The 19,805-nt window shown below is 39.9% G+C and overlaps 1 protein-coding gene across 1 annotated transcript in view; it reads right to left on the bottom strand.

Moving 5' to 3' along the window:
• The window catches only part of GFM1 (G elongation factor mitochondrial 1), a 42,990-nt gene that overhangs the window by 21,353 nt on the left and 1,832 nt on the right, over window positions 1-19,805 (bottom strand). Inside the window, exons 2-13 of the mRNA XM_045029814.1 lie at window positions 18,765-18,917; window positions 17,990-18,122; window positions 16,224-16,428; window positions 15,274-15,390; window positions 13,638-13,788; window positions 9,960-10,114; window positions 7,453-7,537; window positions 4,955-5,092; window positions 3,909-4,010; window positions 2,221-2,277; window positions 1,481-1,618; window positions 12-94 (exon numbers count right to left, since the gene is read on the bottom strand). Of these exons, the coding sequence (XP_044885749.1) occupies window positions 12-94; window positions 1,481-1,618; window positions 2,221-2,277; window positions 3,909-4,010; window positions 4,955-5,092; window positions 7,453-7,537; window positions 9,960-10,114; window positions 13,638-13,788; window positions 15,274-15,390; window positions 16,224-16,428; window positions 17,990-18,122; window positions 18,765-18,917 (1,517 nt within the window). The remainder of the gene's footprint in view (window positions 1-11; window positions 95-1,480; window positions 1,619-2,220; window positions 2,278-3,908; window positions 4,011-4,954; window positions 5,093-7,452; window positions 7,538-9,959; window positions 10,115-13,637; window positions 13,789-15,273; window positions 15,391-16,223; window positions 16,429-17,989; window positions 18,123-18,764; window positions 18,918-19,805) is intronic.

The raw sequence follows: 19,805 nt of genomic DNA, 5'->3' as shown, positions 1-19,805 counted from the left end.
AGAATACTTACAGTACAGGTGCTGTTATGCTCTCTCTAAAGGCAACTTTAGGCTTTCCCATGGTACAAAGACAAGCATATTCTCTTTCCATTCGCTGCAGAGAAAGCAGAAAAAATCCAGGACTGTTCCCGTCAGTGACAATGTCTTTGATCACAGTCATTGAAGTAGTTTGAAAAAAACAAACTGCATGTCTCTGTCATTCTGATATAATCCCTGTTTAGGAGCAGAAACTTCTGAACTGGAAGTGCTCCACAATACAGGTAACAGCAACATTCTTATTCAGATTTAAGCTGTACAAGATTTTCTATGTTCTATAAAATGCCAGCTCCATTTAGGGTTACATAAAATTGTTAAAGGGACACTGACATCTTGAAATACCATACATTTTATAAAGTCAAAACTAGTTTTAAGGGAATAACCTCATACAGACTCCAGATCCTCCTGCCAATTAGTTTTACAACCCATTTTCCTTTATAATTTTTAGAGCTTTTTCTCCTCTCTGTTCCTAAACAGGGGAAACTGACTATGGTGACATTCACTGTAAACAAAAGGCTGTCAAATGTACAAAATGAGCAAACAGGGAAGAAAGTACTCTTCTGAAATTTTAATTATAGTAAACTTAGGTGGTGTTTGTACTAATAGGTAAAAAATTTCAGACCAAAGTCTGATTTTGAAGAAAGCCTTCAACTAAAACTATTAATGCCCAGGAAAGATGACTAAAGAAATGCACCAACATCTATATCTAGACATTTATTAAACCACCAACTTAAGCAGCCAATAATTATTTGCATTAATATTTTAGTGCTTTTCATTCTGGAGATCCAAAAATCCTTCATGAACTATGGCCCCAACCCTCCATTGGATCTAAACAAGTGGAATTGTGCACATTTGCAGAGCACTGCTAGTAAAGCTTGTGAGGAATTTTTCGAGGAAATGGTTTTTCATTGGAAATTGCCAATTCATCAAAATGGATGTTTTCACAGGAAAAGGTCAGTTTTGATGAAACTTTCATCAAGGTTTCTCAAATCCAGGATGGGTGTGATTGTGGCTCAGACCCAGAATGTGGAAGATCTTGGTTCAAATCTCTGCTCTGCCTAATTCACACCATGAACTTGGACTTATGTCCAAGTCATCCCAGGTGACTGCCCCAATTACCAGGCTATTGGCTGCTGACTTTTTTTTGACAACACATGTCAAAAGATCAGTTTCATCCCAATGTGCAGTGGGAAATCTTTGAAATCTCAAAACAGCTTTCCACCCAAACTCTACCCATTGGAACCACACAAGCATAGTGATTCACAACTGCAGAATCAGGGCCTGTATCTTGTGATCACTTAGCCCACCTACATGAAAGATTGCGGCAGATGTTTTTAAAGTGCACAGCAACACTACACAATATCCTAGGGCAGAAAGTAAAGAGCAATACTTTCCCCAACCAAGACTCAACTGCATAGGTCTCAGATTCAGTTTCTATAATCACCTGAGCATAGATTTCCAAGTGCAGTTCTCCCATTCCAGAAACGATGGTCTCTTTGCTCTCATTGTCAAAGTGGACTCTAAAGGTAGGATCTTCTCTTGTAAACCGGTTCAGGCCTTTTGAAAATTTATCTAGGTCATTCTAAACAAAAAAAAAAAAGTACACACATGCAAAATAAATTAACTTTATTCAACATTCTATGAACAGCAGATGATAGAAAGGTCTGAAAAGTTCATCCTAACTAGCTAGCACCGTTCCCTCCCAATAAGAGGTACATGGATTTGCCATCCCAAACAGATCCATCAGCTTATAATCAGGTTCATTCTCCGAACTCCTGTAAGTGTGCCTGCATGTGCCATACCACAAAGCAAGAACACCCCTAGAGTAGGAAAACAGGTCATGATTAGGTCACAGTTAGCTAACCCCAATCTTTTCCTTAGTGAACGTGCAGGTTAACACCTTTTACCTTGATTTAGCGGATAGCCTTTTCTTAATGTAGATAAATCCCTAAAGTTAATCAGGGTCAGCTAACACATTTAATTCACATGTTAAACAATATGAGTAGCATGTTGATAAATGCATCAGCTAACATGTTTTAAGACACCACTCATTTTCACAGCATAGACAAATCCAGAGTGTTTCCCTCAATAAACTGTAAAATGACAAGAGTAGAATGATAGGGGAGGGAACTCAGACTGAAAGTTTTGTATTATTGGCTATAAATTTGATTGACAGGCTCTTACCTTGTTGGAAGGCTTCATGGCTACTGAAATGACAGGTTCAGGGACATGAATCGATTCCTGTAGTAGTTAAAAAGGAACAGTTGTCAAATAAATAAGTTTCAGTACAGCTGGCAATGCGATCATAGCAGAAAACTGAAGTTTTGGTCCCAGAGACTATGGGTTCCAAACAAAGGTGACTATTTTTATTACATGGTCTTGTTCAGATTTACATCTAACATAGTAAAAGTAGGGATGCAAAATACTAAACGGTAAACTGGTAATCATTAGTCTCCCTGGTTAACCGAACCTAACCGTTAACCCCTGCCCCACCAGCCGGAGCAGCCCCACGCCGGCCCACCAACCCCAGCCGCCCTAGCTCCCCTCCCTTTAATCATTTAACCGTTTAACTTTTTAAACGGATATTTATGTGTCTAGGTAAAAGTTCAATTAAAATAATGTTATATTCTTACAATCACAAAGCCAGGAAAATTCAGATTTAAGACTGTCACTCTGTCTTTGACCCACTCTCTATTGTGTGTAGTTTGGGCTTGTGTCTTACGGCATTGGGAATGAAGGGTGTGCATGGAAGAGATCTAAATCTATACTAGAATACTACTCTGATCACCACCAACCCTCCTAAGGAAGGAGGGAAGAGTACTAAGGTGGAAGGAAAGGGATAAGAACTTGCCCATTTGCCAAGCTCAAATCTTATGCAATAACTGCTGAAGGACAGTGGGATGAGGTGAGCATGACACATTCATATATACAACGTATTCAATTATTTTGCAAGCATGAGTGAGTGATATTTGTAAACATTTATATTTCGGGTAATGGGGAGAATTTTTTTTTTATTGAATTATAAAACTGGATAAACACTGCCACAAGTGGACATATATTAGAACCAAGAATCCTTCTGACCTAACATCATTTCAAACATAGTAAAGGAAACTGACTAGTTACAATTCTTTTATGTATATCAAAAAGGTTTTAAAATCTTAAGCTAATGATTTAATGGCTGATCGCTCATCAATGATGGTGCCCCAACAACCAATGCAGTTATGGGAGTGATGATGATAAATGATTTTATATATTGTACATGACAAACCACCAACATATCTGCATTAGTGTTACAGCTCTCTCTCTCTTTAAAGCGCTTTGTCTTATCACATATTTTTAAAGCATGATGGCTCCTTCCCAATTTTCCTACTAAATTCTGTTAGTTCCTCTCAAGACCATGACAAAACTGTACTCTAATACATACAGTAATTATAAGAAAAATATTTCTAATACTATTGCTTGAATGTGAAGTTACCTTTTTTCTGGACTGTGGCTCTTCTAGTTAGTTAAATGGTTTGGCTTCCATGTTTTTAACTCCAAATTTTCTATTTATATTGACAAACACAAAAAACATTTTTACCTATTATACCCAACTGACATTATACCTCCCCGAGAGCTGATGTGGTATTGTGTGTGTATAATATCTTATATACATGCCTACATACATACCACAATTTTACATGCTTGTATCATTTTTAAGGAATCTAAACTGGCATCAGAAATGTTTCTAAAAGTTATTTTCAGTTGGATATCCTTTGTCTGAATAAACAGAGCATTTAAATTAAGTAAAGTGGCTTAAGAACTGAAAGAATAAAAACCCGATTAAGTCTCAAGGTGTGATGGATCAGGTCCATGAAAAAAGTAGTACTTACCATGGAAATGTCAGTACTGGTTTTATCAGTGAATGTATCCCCACTAGCACAATCAATTCCAAACAATGCACATATGTCTCCTGCATAAACTTCATCTACATCCTAAGAAGAGAAAGTCAGGTTAGGTATGTACAGGGTATTGAAAGGAAATGGCAAAGCATATCTAATATACACACATAGCTATATCTGGTTTCAAGTGGAAAGAACTATGATAAAAAGGGCTGGGGTGGGATTTGCAAAAGGGGCTTAAGAGTCCAACTACTTTAACATTCCAGCTTTCATAGACTATCAGGGCTGGAAGGGACCTCAGGAGGTTATCTAGTCCAACCTCCTGCTCAAAGCAGGACCAATCCCCAACTATATCAGCTTTGATAAAAATGTGCTGTGAACAGCTGGATACAAACTTGACACAAAGATCTTCAGTGCTAATTCATAAAGGGGTCTCAGTTTCAATATTAGTTAGCCCAAGAGGAAGGGTGCTAAGCACGTCACTTGCTAACTTTCACGCACTCTTGACTTGCCCATAGTATTTAGGTTGCAAGAACTCTAGAAGCAAACCTACTTGCTTTCCATGGTTGCATGTTTTCTGGAAGGGGTAGTTTTTGTAGCATTTTGGGAGGTAGTTTTTAGTTTGAGAATTATATGAAAAACCTCACAGCAGAGCTATTTCATTGGGGGAGCTAGGAAATAGCCTTGGAAAAATAGACATGCATAAGGAAGCTGAAAAGGAGAAAATGACATCTAGCCTTCTTCAGACAGAAGGCCAAGAGCCATGTTGTAACGTGTCAGGGGTGGAGAATAGACATATGTGGAGAATCCTCCAACTCAACTGGGGAAAAAATACAATGGAGCAGACTGTAATTTTCCATTCCACATTTGGAACTCTACTAAAGGAAACAGGGTAACACGTGTCAAGTGATAACAGAATTTTGCCATGTGTTGCTTTATTTTGAGATGCTGAACAGGCACCTCAACTTTTCAAAAATGCTTCAAGGACAGATAACAGCATCCAAAATTTTTCCTCTATTTCTAGTTCCTACACTTACCTCCATCAAGTCTGCATGCATGCGAACCACTCTCTGCACTCGCACCTTTTTCCCTGTCCTGGTGTTGTAAATGTAGTCACTTTTCTTCAACATCCCCTGATAAACTCGAATGTATGTTAGCTGCCCAAAACGGCCAGCCTGCAAATGGCATTAAAAAATGGAGATAAAGGTTAGAACCACCATGAGAGTCAACAGCACAGCTACTCTATATGCACTCTGCTCTGACTGTTGCTAAAGCATCATTAATTTGGGTTTCTGAGTTTGAAACTATACATCAAAAAGAATTTCATCTACATTTCTAAAACAGTCAAACCTTCTCTCAACTCTGAGGTAGAATTTGGCATCTCCTGACAAGTTTCCTACCTCCTCAACTCACCAGCCCAAAAGCTAGCCCGCTAAAATGTATGCCACAGCATCCTAGCAATCCAGATGGTAATGTTTCATATGACAGAGGCCTCTGTCACTACTCTATAATTAAAGATGCAATCACGTTTTCATTTTAAGCCTTATTTTCCCTCTCACATATGCACAAACCCACCCCCTTTTCCAGCTTTTCACAGAAATAACATTTCCCTCTGAAACTATTTGTGATAAATCAAAGGAAGGCAAAACTTTTCAGCTACAGTTCCAACCACAGAGAAAGAAGGTAACACCTTTTAACCCAGAAAAAGTGGAAAAATCAAATCCTTTTGAAAAAACGTGATGTGTATCAAGAATGCAGCCATTTTAAAATTTCTAAATTCACCCATGTTTAGATGCATTCAGACACAGCAGAATGTAAAAAAGTTATTAAAGAAATGTATTGGCAGTCATTATTAACTAGATCTCTGATTGTAAGATCCCCATTTAAAGATTTACTTGTCAGTCTGTGGCAACAGGCACAGACATCAAAGGAGCACTGAGACCAGAGCTCAGCAGCTCCATCGGACTTTGGGAGCCAGGATAGCTGTTGACCCTACAAATATGTTACAACACAGCTATTTTTGGGATTATAAGATGTCATTCTGAGCCAAGATGGAAGAAAGGGGCAAGGAAGGTCACAAACACAGGTATAAAAATGGAGGTAAAAGACAGCACAGAATGGAGTCAAAGAAATGGGCTAAATGAGTTTGTCTGGACTAAAAGAACTGATTAGGGGTTTTCAAGCCTTCCGTTGAAGCTAAAAAAATTGTTATAGCAATAAGCCAGAATCATCTTAAGAAGAAGCGATGTCCATAAATGAGCTATCTGGAACAATTAACAATTGTTTAGGGCATTTTTCTGTGGAAAAACTTAACTCGATGGGCAGCAGCATCACCACGTGGGCTATTGTCAGCATCCTCTTCATGGTCATCACCATGTACCAGGACCTGCCATTTACCAATACATCACTATCCCTTTTGCCAGACAGTAAAAAAGTTCTAACTGGACTAAATGAGAGGACACCACCATGCCCTTGGCCTGTCCTAAGAAACAATCAACCTTGCTATTATCCTCCTAGCATATCAGCTTCATTGTCACTTTATTCCTACCTCCTGATTACATCTCTTATTTTTTGCCTTTCATCTCATAAGATCTACTGGCTCTGGTAAGGTACAGTAGTACACATTAGAGGCCATCCATGTTTTCACCCACAATTAAAATCACAGAAATTTAGGGCTGAGGACCTCAAGAGATCATCTAGTCCATACACCACTCCGATTCTGAGGCAAGATTAATTATACCTGCACCACTTCACCCCATCCTACATCCATTTGTTAATGCTTTTTCCTGGTAATTCATCTTGAGATCAAAGCTATGCTCATGAAATAAAAAGCTGGTTTAAAAAATCAGTCCCCAGAATTCAGTGCATACTGAATGTTAGAGTCAAATTATTTTGCTAGCCAACCAGAGTACATGTGGTGCCTTACGCAGGGTGCCACATACTGTAATAATTAGAAACAGCATTAAAGATCTACCTTGTACAGAATGGAAGAATTCTTATCCCTCTGCCCCTTTTGAGAGATTTGAGCTATAAAAATTATGGCAGATCCCTTTGGTTTCGTTTGCTCTGTTCTCTACCCAGGTCACAAATAATGAATGTGGGTACAGTATGTCTTTAAGGTGATTAACAGAAGCTGTATTCAACACTCTACGTCAATCAGCTGAGATCAGATGTTGGCAGTATGAAAAAGGTAAATGAAAAACTCAGAAACAATTGAAGCAAGTCAGCTGGCTAATGTACGGGCATCCATCTGCTAGAAATCCTTAGCTCAACCATCTCATGAACATAATAATGAAGTAATAAACGCAACATTTATCAGAAAGCTTTTAAACAAAACTCTAGTATGCTTCATTTACAAAACCAATAACCATCCCTGCATAAGACATTTCCTGGGGATTAATGACAAGCTGCCATTAATGGCCCAGTGCAGATAAACCTTACTTACATCAGTTCTCCCAGGAAATGTCCTGTGCCTCAATTGTTCTTGCTTAACTATAAATTCCTCTCAAATGAAAAAGAAACATTAATAACCCACCTCCAGTTTGAAAGCCAGACCTACAAAAGGCTCAGTCTCATCTCTGACTGAGTTCAGCAGCAGTTTTGTTTTATCCTCAGAATCCCTTAAAAAAAAAGGGGGGAGAGAGAGAGAGAGAGTGAGTTTAAGTGATGAGACAATACATGGCAGCTTCTTCTGGCTGCATGCTCCATCCTGCTAGGTGCTAGAGTGCCCTACACTCTCACTGAATTTGTTTGGGAGTAGGATCTGTGCACATTGCAGGACCAGGCCCTCTGGAGACAACTTCAGACAAACTACAGCCATCACTGAAGTGGAGGTCCATAGCACTGACTTATTTATCACCAGTGTTCACATCATCTCACTAAAATTCAACTGGAAGTGGCTAGCACAATGCTTTATTACACATATTTCATTCTTCATGAAAGATGCCACATTTAAAGCACTAGGGACAGAATTTCTAGACTGAAATCCTGGCCCCCTTGAAGTCAATGGCAAAACCCCTGTTGACTTCAAAGGGGCCAGGATGTCACCCCTGATCCTCAAAGCAAAAGTATAATTAGAGAGAGGTGTGCGTCAGACACAGAACTGGGAGCCAGAAAGTCTCAAGTACAAATCCAAACTCTAACCGTGACTCCCTCTGTGATCTTGGGCAAAACTGGTTTAACCTCCCAAGTTCTAGTCTCCTCATGCGTAGGATGGAGATAACACTACTGCCTCTTCCAGGTATTTTGAAAATTAGTTAATATTACTGAAGTGTGATTCTACTCTGAAAGGAGACCTAAGGTTTGTCCACACTTAAAATGCTACAGCTGCGCCACACTAGCGCTTTAGTGTAGACACTTCCTACACCAATGGGAAGGACTCTCCCATCGGCATAGGTAATCCACCTCCCTGAGAGACGGTAGCTAGATTGATGGAAGAATTCTTCCACTGACCTCGTGCAGTCTACATGGGACTTATATCAGCTTCACTATGCCACTCAGGAGAGTGGATTTTTCACACTCCGACTGGTGTAGTTAAACTGACCTAATTTTCTATAGTAAGAAAGACAGTGCAGAACATTTCTCTTTACACTGGGAAAAAACAAAAGCAAATGTGGCAGAGAGTCTCAGAGCCCAAGTCTACAGACCAGGCTCACACTATGGTGCTAGAAATAGCCATGTAGATGTTCCCACTCAGGCTCTGCTAGGATGGGGTAGTTGAGTTGTGGATTTCAGAGCCTGAGCTCTAGCTCAAGCGGAAACATCTATACAGCTGTTTTTAGTACCGTAGCACGAGTACAAAACCTGGGCTCTAAGACTCACTGCTGTGGGTGTTTTTTTGCAGTGTGGATATGGCCTTTGTGGTCAAGTGTCCCCTCCACATGTCATACTCTTCCTGCACATGCAGCAGAGACGAGTATTTGTAAATGTCAACATAGGGAGTATTCATGAGAACAGAAAGGAGAGGGAAAGCACATGAGAACCTCAACTACAGCTGGCAGGTCAAAAATTCAACTTGTCAGTACCAATAAGGGTACAAGAATGGGTTAGCTTGGCTGTTGCACCATATGCTACTATTCAATTCAGGGGCTCTAACCTCAGAGCCTCCGGGTTTGGTCTTGCAATTGTGGAATGGAAGTATTATAAAGAAAACATTCCAACCTGGATGCTAGAAGGGCAGAGAGAACCCTCAGTAGCAACTGCTCTCACCAGCTCAGAAGTAACACTGATGGGTCACATAAGAAACTTTATCTAACCTTTCTAACACAGAAGGATGGTCATGATAGGGCAGGGGGCTAAGTAGGGGTGAGGAGTCAACTGAAAAATACTGGTGCTCGGGGGTAGGGAGTGGGGTGGTAAACAACATTTACTAGTATAATTTCTAAGTATGAAGGTTTTACATTGTACCTATCACTGCATTATCTGAGCAACTCAAATACAGCAAGAGAAACTTGATCATCCTTCTAAGATTTATTTCTACATGAAGAGATGTCTGAAAATATGCACATATGTACAGGAGATTACTCAAACCACCATTTATACACAAAAGGATATATGTTAGCATTGAAGATTTGGGTGGGGTTTTTTTGTTTGTTTTTAAACTATGAGGGCATATCTATAGTAAGAGATAGCAAACACTTTTTAAATCATGCCCTGACATTTTTAAACATGGCATATGTCTTAGTCTAGATACAACCTAAGATGTTAATATCATTTTACCCTTACAAAAAAAAGACCTGACCAGATCACTAAATACGTCAGTTTTAATATTTAAGAGGAAGTAAAACAATGCTATACTACAAGTGAAAATAATGCCCCATTGATGAAGGGATTTATCATCTTATATTTATCACGCAAGCCTACTACACACACTACTATACATGTTTTTTCTTTAAAATGACTAATGAATTGTATTATTCATGCATTTTGTTAAAATTTCTTGCTCCGTTTTTTTTGAACCTGCTTGAAATCCTGATTCTATAAGCACTTTGTACACCCATAAAATAAATCTGTCCTCCCAACCCTCTGCCCTCTGGCACTCACTCCTGGTTGAGAATAGCATAGTTCTGGACTTCAGATGGATTTGGGAGATAGTCTAAGACTGCATCCAGAAGGGGTTGCACTCCTTTGTTCTTCAAAGCACTTCCCACAAGTACAGGTGTAAAGGACTTTTTCAGTGTTGCTCTTCTGATTGCAAGCTAGAAAAACATTTATGAATTACTTCTAATTTTGTAGCAATTCCAATATACATAGAACCAAAAATAGTTGCCTTTAACACTGTAGCAGTTCAGATTGTCAGCTTTGCTGGGCAGGGATTGTCTCTTTACTTATGCCTTACGAGGTGCCAAACAAATGGTTAACAAGAACAAAAAATGATACTCATTCATAAAGGGACAGGGTTGGACCAGAAGCATTGTTATAGCATTAATGATGTATGTAGCACAGTGATCTCCAACCTATTTACCCTCAAGATCACTTTTTGAATTTAAGTGCAACCCAGGATCACCACCACTGAAGGCCATTTTGGACTCCATTCACCAAAGGTCAATTATGGAAAATTTAGTCTAGTGATTGACTGCCCAATTTAAAGGGGCCCAATTTTTATAAATTACTGAGCACTCATGTTAAGGCACCCAAAATCACGAGTCAGTTTTGAAAATTTAGACCTGAAGTTTAGGCTTGAGGTTCAAGATCTCTTAAATGAAGGGCTGGAATCAATTTTCACTGAGGTCAGGGCTAAGCATGAGGCATTACAGATACACATGGCACTTCCATGTAATCAGGACTTTTATAAGATATCCTAAAACTCAAACCACTTGCAAAAAAGGGTTGTTGGTGCCTACATTAAATAATTTTACTTGCTTTTTCCATGAGCACAAACTCTTAACCATCTACCTTGCAGTTTATTTTTAAGCTCTCTTGATTGAAATAATATTTTGAAATAGCAAGATGGTTCATAAGGAGGATACTGGAAAAAAAACTTAGAGTTCTTGAATTGGAAAAAAAATCTTGCTAGATGCTTTTTTCTTTTTTCAATATTTGAAGATATACCAAAATTCATGCACAAAAATGAGATTCCATTGTCATCTTTTCTGCTTAACTAGACATTGAGTGTGTGTGTTTTGGAAACCTATTTAATTATGTTAATGCCTATTATTCCTGTTTTGCCAGCCTAATGAGACACTGGAAATGTATGGTTCCATTCAATTCTCATCAGCAATAATTTTTTAGAGATACAGAAGTAATTTTATTTCTTTTTTTTGTGAAAATTATTTTCATTCCATTGAGGAGCTGGGGCACATCAGACAGAATTTCTTGTAAATAATGTTTTGGTAGCAGAGAACCAGGTATTTGTTTAAGCACTTGATCCTTAATGAACATCATCCACTAAAACTGTGACCTTCAGGATTGATAGCCAATATGTTTTCCAGGAAAAAATATTTTAAACAAGAACTTGGTTGCCTGCCACTGACAAAAATTAGTATAAGTAAACCTGCCTTTGCTCTGTCACAGCTATTAAATAACTGTAATTAATTTGCTTTCAGGAGAGGGGATAAGAGCAAGGCCACTCTGAATAGACAAATTTACTTTTGTAACAGGCTGCCTTACCAGACATCCCACTAGGTACTACCAGCAACAAACTCTGAGAATCACTCCTCTCTTACAGCAAATCACAACAGGAACACTGAGTGCACAGATTACTGCAACACTCCCTCCTCTGGCTAGAAGAGCTTTGCAGTTCTCTAAGGCCACTATTAAGGACTGTCTTAGTCACTCAGCAGCGGGGGTGCTTTATGAGTGGGCCAGTTAGTTTTTCTTGCTTTTACATCTCATCAAATAAAGCACAGTGGACGGGATTTTCAAATGTGCAGAGCACCCAGAATTCCCACTGAAGTCAGTGGGAGCAACAGCTGCTCAGCACCTCTGAAAAATCAGGCTTTTTGCCATCATGACACGTTTTAATAGCATCTTGAGGTATAAGCTTTCTGAGTGCTCCTGTAGCCAGAGCACATGCTGGACAGCAAATTCATGATTAAAACTCCATGGAGCCAAAAATCAATATTCTTTCAATCCTAATCTGCATTACATACATAAAAGGATCAAACAAATCACTTACTCAAATCAAAAGTTAGGAGCCCAGAGCATCCAAATAAAGTTTACAATAGAACCCTCAATGCATCCCTAACTTTGAGTGACTATTGTGCCTCCATAATACACCATTAATAGCAGGCACAGGGGGCTGCTTCCTATGGTGATGCATGCAGTATAAGAACATGAACAGAACAGGAAATCATTACAAAATGGCAATCGCACATTGACTCCCTTGTTATCAGAGTAAAGAGATGCTGACAAAGGCACTTAAATCTAAAGCTATGTTTTAAAGTTACGATTTCCATGATCAAGTCTGAGTTAAATTCAGCCTAGTCTAAGTGGGTTCAATTCAGTGAAATGGTGCCCACTTATCGGCATGGATTTGGCCACTTTCCTGGGATACTGAAAATACACTCAAAGCTGGAACCCTGGTACTCTTGAGGGAATTCTGCACCAAAAAAATTAAAATTCTGCAAAGTTCTGCATATTTTAATTGTCAAAATAACACACAAACAACAATATAATCACACCATTTTCAATTATTTGCTGACAAGTATTTTGAAATAAATTACCAAAATAATTGAAAATGGTGTGACTATATTGTTATTGTGTTTGTGTTATTTTGACAATTAAAATATGCAGAATTTTAAAATATTGTGCACAAAATTAGTAAAATTTTTTGGTGCAGAATATTTAATTTTTTGGTGCAGAATTCCCTCAGGGGTATGTATATATTCACTGCTACCGGATTGCTGTGTGACTTTGAGAAAGTCATAATCTCTATGCCTCAATATCAGTAGGGCCATCAACAGTGATAGACTAATGCTTACAGAACCTGTGTGACTAAATAGATGGCTCAAAGATTCAGAAGGGCATAGAGAATATGTTTTTGCTGAACACTAAACCTAGGGTCTGACTCATGTTTGAGCCCAGACTTCCTTTCTGTCCACAAACAAATCAGCTTGACACGGGTCAGCAAGTACTCAGGACCGAGGTCCTAGGAACCTGCTAGAAGGTGGGTCAGAGCGGGAGTCCTGCTGTAACTCAAGTCCAAGCCCGGTCATTATGCAGTGTGGAAGCAGGTCACATAAAGAGACCTGAGTCACAAATTCTGTGTAGTGCAGTATGGTCCCGTTAGCACAGCGGAGACACCTGGGTCCAGGTTTACAATGCAGTGTGGACATTCAAGCACTGGCTTGGAAACACTGACTCCACAAGCCTGAGTCCCACAAACCTGGACTTAGTGAGAAGTTTGGACATACTTAAAGAGACTATCAGAGTAATGAAGGGCACATAAAAGTTCAAATCCACTCCAGACCTCACAGTCTTTTGGCAGTGTCAGTCCAGTTTTCTGTCCACATTACAAAACCCACCAACACATCTGGCAGCCTTGTTAGCCATCTGAGCTGATGTCGGAAGTGAATGTGCCTCTCACCCAAAGGAGGTGGTGCCTCTAGGTAAAGGCACACTTTACAGAGTAATAGTGGCCCTCCAATATGTAGCACTTGGCGCACTTTGGGTAATATACAGAACAATTGTAATGGTATTTAGGCACCTGAAATCCTTAGGAGGCTTTGAAAAATCTCACCGCTAATAAATAATACAGGTTCCACAAGAATCATCATTTACCTTTAAATCAGTAACTGTAGGGATCTTCTCTTCCAAAAACAGCTCCCCCAGTTGTTCATCTGAGTTAGCAACACATTCAATCAGTTCCTGGCGTCTTTCTGTAGCCTCTACTCTAAATTCAGCTGGGATTTCATCATATCTAATGGTCTCGCTACAAAGGCATAGACAACATGATCAGTTTTGTGGACAGCCATGTGAGTTGAACTTCCAACCATGTGGGCACCACAGTGGCCATGAAATTTTGAGTCAGTTCAACAGTCTCAGCATCTAGGTGGGTAATAAAGTTACTGAGGTCTATCAATATTGCATCTCCAACACCACAGAGAAACTTCAACAGTTCATGCTAGGGCTTTGCAGTGCAGCGGAACAATCTGTACATCAGCCTCAATTCCACCTTACCTTTAGTTTATCCCAAAACTCACATACCAAATGGACCTCGTTTTAGAGCAGATCTCCTACTATTTAGGTTGCATGCAACCAGACTGGCCACTAGAGCTAATCCAAACATTTTTGACTACATGAAATTTTGTCAAAATATCCTGTTTTGTCAAAGCCGAAACATTTCGTAGAGACATATTGGTTTTGACAAAGTTCTCACTGGGAAGGTTGAGAGAGACTATGTCATGCTCTCTAGCCTGGTGGTTAGGGCACTTGCCTGGGACGTGGTTCAAGTCACTGCTCTGCCTGATTCAGAGTGGTCCGGGATGAAAAGCTCTATTCTGAATCAGGCAAAGCAGGGTTTCCCACATCCTAGGCCAGTAGGCTCTCTTAACCCCTTGGCTATAGAGACACACACAGTCTTCTTCCCAAATCAAAAAGTTACATTTTCGGTCTGAAAACTGACATTTCAACCAACTTTTGTTTTGTTTCCAATGGGGTCCAAAAATGTATTTTCAAAACTTCCCACAAAACAGAATTATTGTCCTCTGGACAGCTGTAATGTCAGACCCCTTTGATTCATGCTGCACGAAGTTTCCGGCAGCTACAACTGCACCCTAATCTGGCCCTACTGGCATCTCAACAGGTTTTGAATAAAGATGCAAAGTTAGGGGTCTCATCCCCTATTAAGTTATGGATGGATGGATATTTTATTCACAGCCAAAATGAAGTGAGGAATGGGATCCTTGCCTATCTACTCCACCCTCATGAGAGACAATGGGTGAAATCCAGGTGCACTGAAGTCAATGGAAGTATTGCCGCTGTGTTGAACAGAGACAGGATTTCACCCAACAAGCTTAACCAATGGCAAGAAGAATAAAAATCTTGCTCCAGATTTCTGCCAAATATGTGATCTAACACTGTGTTGTCTTCCCACCTTGCCCACAACCACAGAGATTGCAAAGATTTGGGATCCTGAATCGAATTGCATTCCCTATATCCTTAGTGAACAACGGTGCTGTTTTACCTCCTCAGCCACATTCAGGTGGGCCATCAAAGAGATGCAGCTACCAAATCTGGGCAACCAAACATGGACCTCCCAGGCAAGTCACTAACTACCCCTCTCACTACCAAGAGAGAATTTTTTTTTAAACGTCCCTTTTTTTTTTTTGGCAACTTGAACAATTTTCTACTCAGTTTCAGCATTCAGTAAACAGGGAGTAGTCTCAGCAAATAATAAATGCCTTCAACCACTTACCCAAAGTCACCATTGAAGTATATGGCCCTTTGCTCAAGGAGATCAATAAGCCCCCTGAAGTTTCCCTCCAGGCCAATGGGAATCTGGATAAAGGCTGCATTGTGATTTAACTTGGATCTGAAAAGTTTAAAAATATAAATTAATTCTCCGTACAAGACAAGGCAGCATTTTAACTCATCTGTCCTACCTGGGTCCTTCAACAGTATCCCCGGGACCAATAAGCAAGCCTTCCCTCACTCAAATGAAAAGCCTCACTGGTTCATGTCATAGCATGAGAGCCCTAGTGAAATTGAAACACTGGCAGACCAATAAGGTTTGCTTTCACCCATGTTAGTTTGTTTTCAATAGTAATTTTAATCCAGGGGGTTACTTCTCCCTCGTGTGCATTAGTACTTTGGAGCCAGCTTATTCTTCTATTACGAATGGAATCTATGCACAGACTTAGAGGATGGAAGAGGATGGGGGAAAAAGATGAGATACAAGGCTAAAAACAACCGCCTGTCCCACCTTTATGTCCCTACTCCTTCTCCATGGGATACTGGAACACCACACTGCAGCACTACTATTATCCTAGTGCAGAGGTAATCTTCTTATTAAATCTTTATAAATGACTCCATAAACATCTCCATTATCATAATGAGTCCAAATGAGGCACAGACCCAATTCAGTAGCCATGAAACTGGCTTCTTTTTGGGAAACAAAAGTTTCATAACCTAGGCTGACATTGACAGCTGTTTTATCAATGGGAGAGTTATTTTGGTACCACCTTATGGTGACGTTAAAGAAGAGTTGTTTCTGTTACCTTGCTACCATCTGATGTAACCTGAAGCTATGCATTTTTCTCAGACCACACAAGCTAAGCAGGCTCATTAATATCTACTCAGAACATCAAGAAACACCACATGAACAGTTTGGAACTGCACTGCAAACAAGCTAAACACATTAGTTACCTCAATTGTTGCACAGCTCTGGTTGGATTTGAGCCCATTCTGTCCAGTTTATTGATGAATGTTAAACACGGAACATTGTAACGCTTCATTTGTCTGTTCACAGTCATTGTTTGGCACTGGACTCCTCCAACAGCACAGAGCACCAGGACAGCTCCATCAAGAACTCTTAAAGCTCGTTCCACTTCAATTGTGAAGTCCACATGCCCTGAATGAGAAAAACAATTTTCTGCAATGTTTTAAGCTGCAGCAGGGAATTACACTCAATTGGGTTGTTTTCTCTTCTGTATCCACATGAATAAGTCTTTAGCTATACTGAAAGGGACACTGTCAAGTCAAATTTTGTCCAAAAATTAGATTTTGGAAAAAAAAAAAGTTTCTGAGAAATTGTTTTTAAAGGAATTCCATTGGTCAGCATTTTGGTTTTATCAGATAGAAATCCCCATACAGTGACTACAACTCAAACACTACCACATTATACTAGTGCAAAAAAGCCAGAAATGGAAACTGATTTGAAGCAGACTACTGTATAAACAAAAATGAAACAGACAATCATGATACCACTGCTGATCGTGATGACTAATATTGTCTCACTGTTTTCTTGTGCTCCCCATCTCCCTTTGTATCTGCTGTCTCTTGCCCAACACTTAGATTGTAAGCTGTTGGGGCAGAGGTTGTCTTTTTGTTCTGTGTACAGCACCTAGCACAATGGGGTCCTGGTCCAAGACTAGGGCTCCTAGGTGCTATATTAATACAAATATAATAAGAGTTTATTTTTCATAGACTAAGGTGACAGAAGTACAAGATATAAACATCAGTAAAGAGTGAAACACCGATCTGATATTTACTATGCTTCCAGTTTCAGCAATTCAAGGTGTTATTAGAAGCATAGGTGAGGGCATTGTACCTTGCCTATTTACCAGATACTGCTTAGGTACCAAAAGTCATCCTCTCTGTCCCAGAAACGTGGTTCATATCTGTTCTGGAGGGATCAATGTTAAAAGTAAATTTTTTTTGCCCATTGCTATTCAGCCTTGGTCTCTCTTTTAACACTGCCAACAAAGAAGTTAATTGTCCACATAGTTAAAATCATCACAGTTGTCTACCAGAAGCCAGGAACCGTCAGTGCATTTCACAGGACACTGAAGAATGATAAAGACAATAAGCATTTTCAGTCTATACCAAAGGCCCCTAATTCCAATGAGCTTCATGTGGGAGACCCCTGCATTGAGGCTCCTGCCAAAAAGGGGGCCTTGGAGATGAAGTGCTCTGTATCGTAAGCCATTTCAACTGGGACTGAGATAAACATTTGGTCCAGTTGCTCTAATGTTTTCAACCACATTCTACAAGAGATGACTGTCATAAAGAGAATCTAAGTCTGTATGTTTGTCTTACTCAACACTCAAACAAGACTCTAGTAGAGCAGTGAGTTTTACATGGCTACCCCCAAGTACAGTAGAAACATGCGAAAGTGTCAAAGACTTTTCGGAAAAGGCTGCTGGGAACAGAGCTGTAATACCTTTCCGCCTTTATTATTATGCACTGTTTTGATGGTGCCATAAATGTGCATTTATAGACCAAAAGAAGTCTGTGCCTTGGCCTGAGGAGTTTACAAACTACGTTGAAACAAGATGCAAAAAGACTTGGATAAACCTGCATTCCACAGTTGGTGAGGCCACTAATGATTCCCAAAATAATTACACACCGAATTTCCTCCGCTCTGTTGATTTCCACACTGGCAAACAGACAGAAACACATGTTCATGTTACCTGGTGTATCTATGATGTTGATGTTGGTGTCCTTCCACATGGTATATGTTGCTGCAGACTGAATTGTGATACCGCGCTGTCGTTCCAACTCCATAGAATCCATGACAGCCCCGACTCCATCTTTACCTTTTACCTAAACACAAAAAGCAAAGCATTTACTGCAAGAAAATCTCTCACTGGCTTCAATGAGAATTTTGCCTGAATAAGCACTGACTAAGCATCTTTCACACAGGCAACAAAATTCAGCTGAGTTAGTGGCACAAGTTTACAATCCTAACTAGCTTTGCTCTTTCCTTTGCATATCATTCCAGAAGAAGACCTGGTGGTCAAAAAGCCATTGCAAACAATTTCTATTTCACTGTGAATTTAATAAGCCAACATATTTGGATCTAGTGAGCATATTCTTTATGTTTTTTATTTCAGTTTGTCACATTCACCTTTGACTGCATGGAGAAGTTTTCCATTTATGTTGGTGGGTCTGTTGGGGTTTTTTTGTCTGGGGGGAAAGAGGTGCTGGGGGGTGTATGTGACAGCAAATGTGTGTGACTTAAGGGAGGAGACAGAGAGCACCAGTCAGAGAGCTGTCTCTAGGATTCCCCACTTGGCTTGTATTTCAAACAGGATCAATGGGCCTTTAAGCACAACCTTCTCATTCCATTCAGTACTCTTTGTGGTTCAACAATTCTAGACAACTCAATAGCTGAATCATTGCATATAACGTTCAAAAGCCCCTTGCCACCAAAAACAGTGTCATACCAGTAATTCAGAGACAAACCTCATGCATCTGTGATATCCTCCCAGTATAAAAAAGGACTCGTTCTGTTAATGTCGTTTTCCCAGAGTCAATGTGAGCAGAGATTCCAATATTGCGGATCTTTTCATTGGGAATGATTCCTGAAGAACACTGTCTGCAGCCGTTCAAGAGAAACTGAAAAACAAGAGCAGAAGGCAGTTCAGCCCCTTTTGTCCATATCAGAACAACAATGGCTCACCATAATCATGCCTCAAGGAAGGTAACTTGTGACCAGTAAAGTGATTATTTTCTCTGTTTTACTGTGATAGGAAATAAATCAATTAATCTGAGCTCCCCAAGCATATGCCAGAACCCCCACCCAACTAGGGCAGCAGACAGCCTCCAACCCAAGGCCCAATCAACCCTGCACTTAGCCTGCCACTCCCTTGGGCAAGCAGAGAGAGATGCTGCAATGAGGTTTCAGTGAAACTTGCTCCCTGCACCCTCTTGCTTTCTGGGATACCAGGGAAGATGCTGCACACATTCAAAGACAATGTGTGAAGTAGCAGTCTTATTTTTCCCTACATTTACCAGCTATTAATTCACTCAAGCAACCTCCTAGTTCTCCTGTTGTGAGGAGGGCCATAGTGTGGATTTAAGGGGTCTTTGGACAATGTATGAAAGCCTATGCCTAACGGGAGCAGCAGAGAGACAGTAGGTCACAAGGTGACAGGAGAGATCAGGAATATCTGAAAATGAGCAGACAAGATAGCCATTATTGGTGAGTTCATCCCTAAAAGTGGTGTGTGTGTGAAATTGAGGACTTGGACACTTATAGACTCACCCTGTCTCCCTTCTTTTCTATCCCTTCATTCCACACTCTTCTCTATGTCTACCTACTACTTTCCATGCTCTAAGATGGTGCCCTCCATTTAGTTTCCTTTTTTCCATTCATCGCCTCTTATTTTCTAGTCAATGACAGTGTGTCCATAGAAGTGCTCCCACTGTAATAGTGATTGGCATCACTATTACAATAATGGTAAGAGGCTTAAATAAAAAAATGTAATCTCTGTGCAGATCAAG

This window comes from Mauremys mutica, chromosome 9, assembly GCF_020497125.1.
Source record: "Mauremys mutica isolate MM-2020 ecotype Southern chromosome 9, ASM2049712v1, whole genome shotgun sequence".
NCBI classification, from domain to species: Eukaryota; Metazoa; Chordata; order Testudines; family Geoemydidae; genus Mauremys; species Mauremys mutica.
Note: the sequence above shows the minus strand (reverse complement) of the source record. Positions and strands in the feature narration are given on the sequence as shown.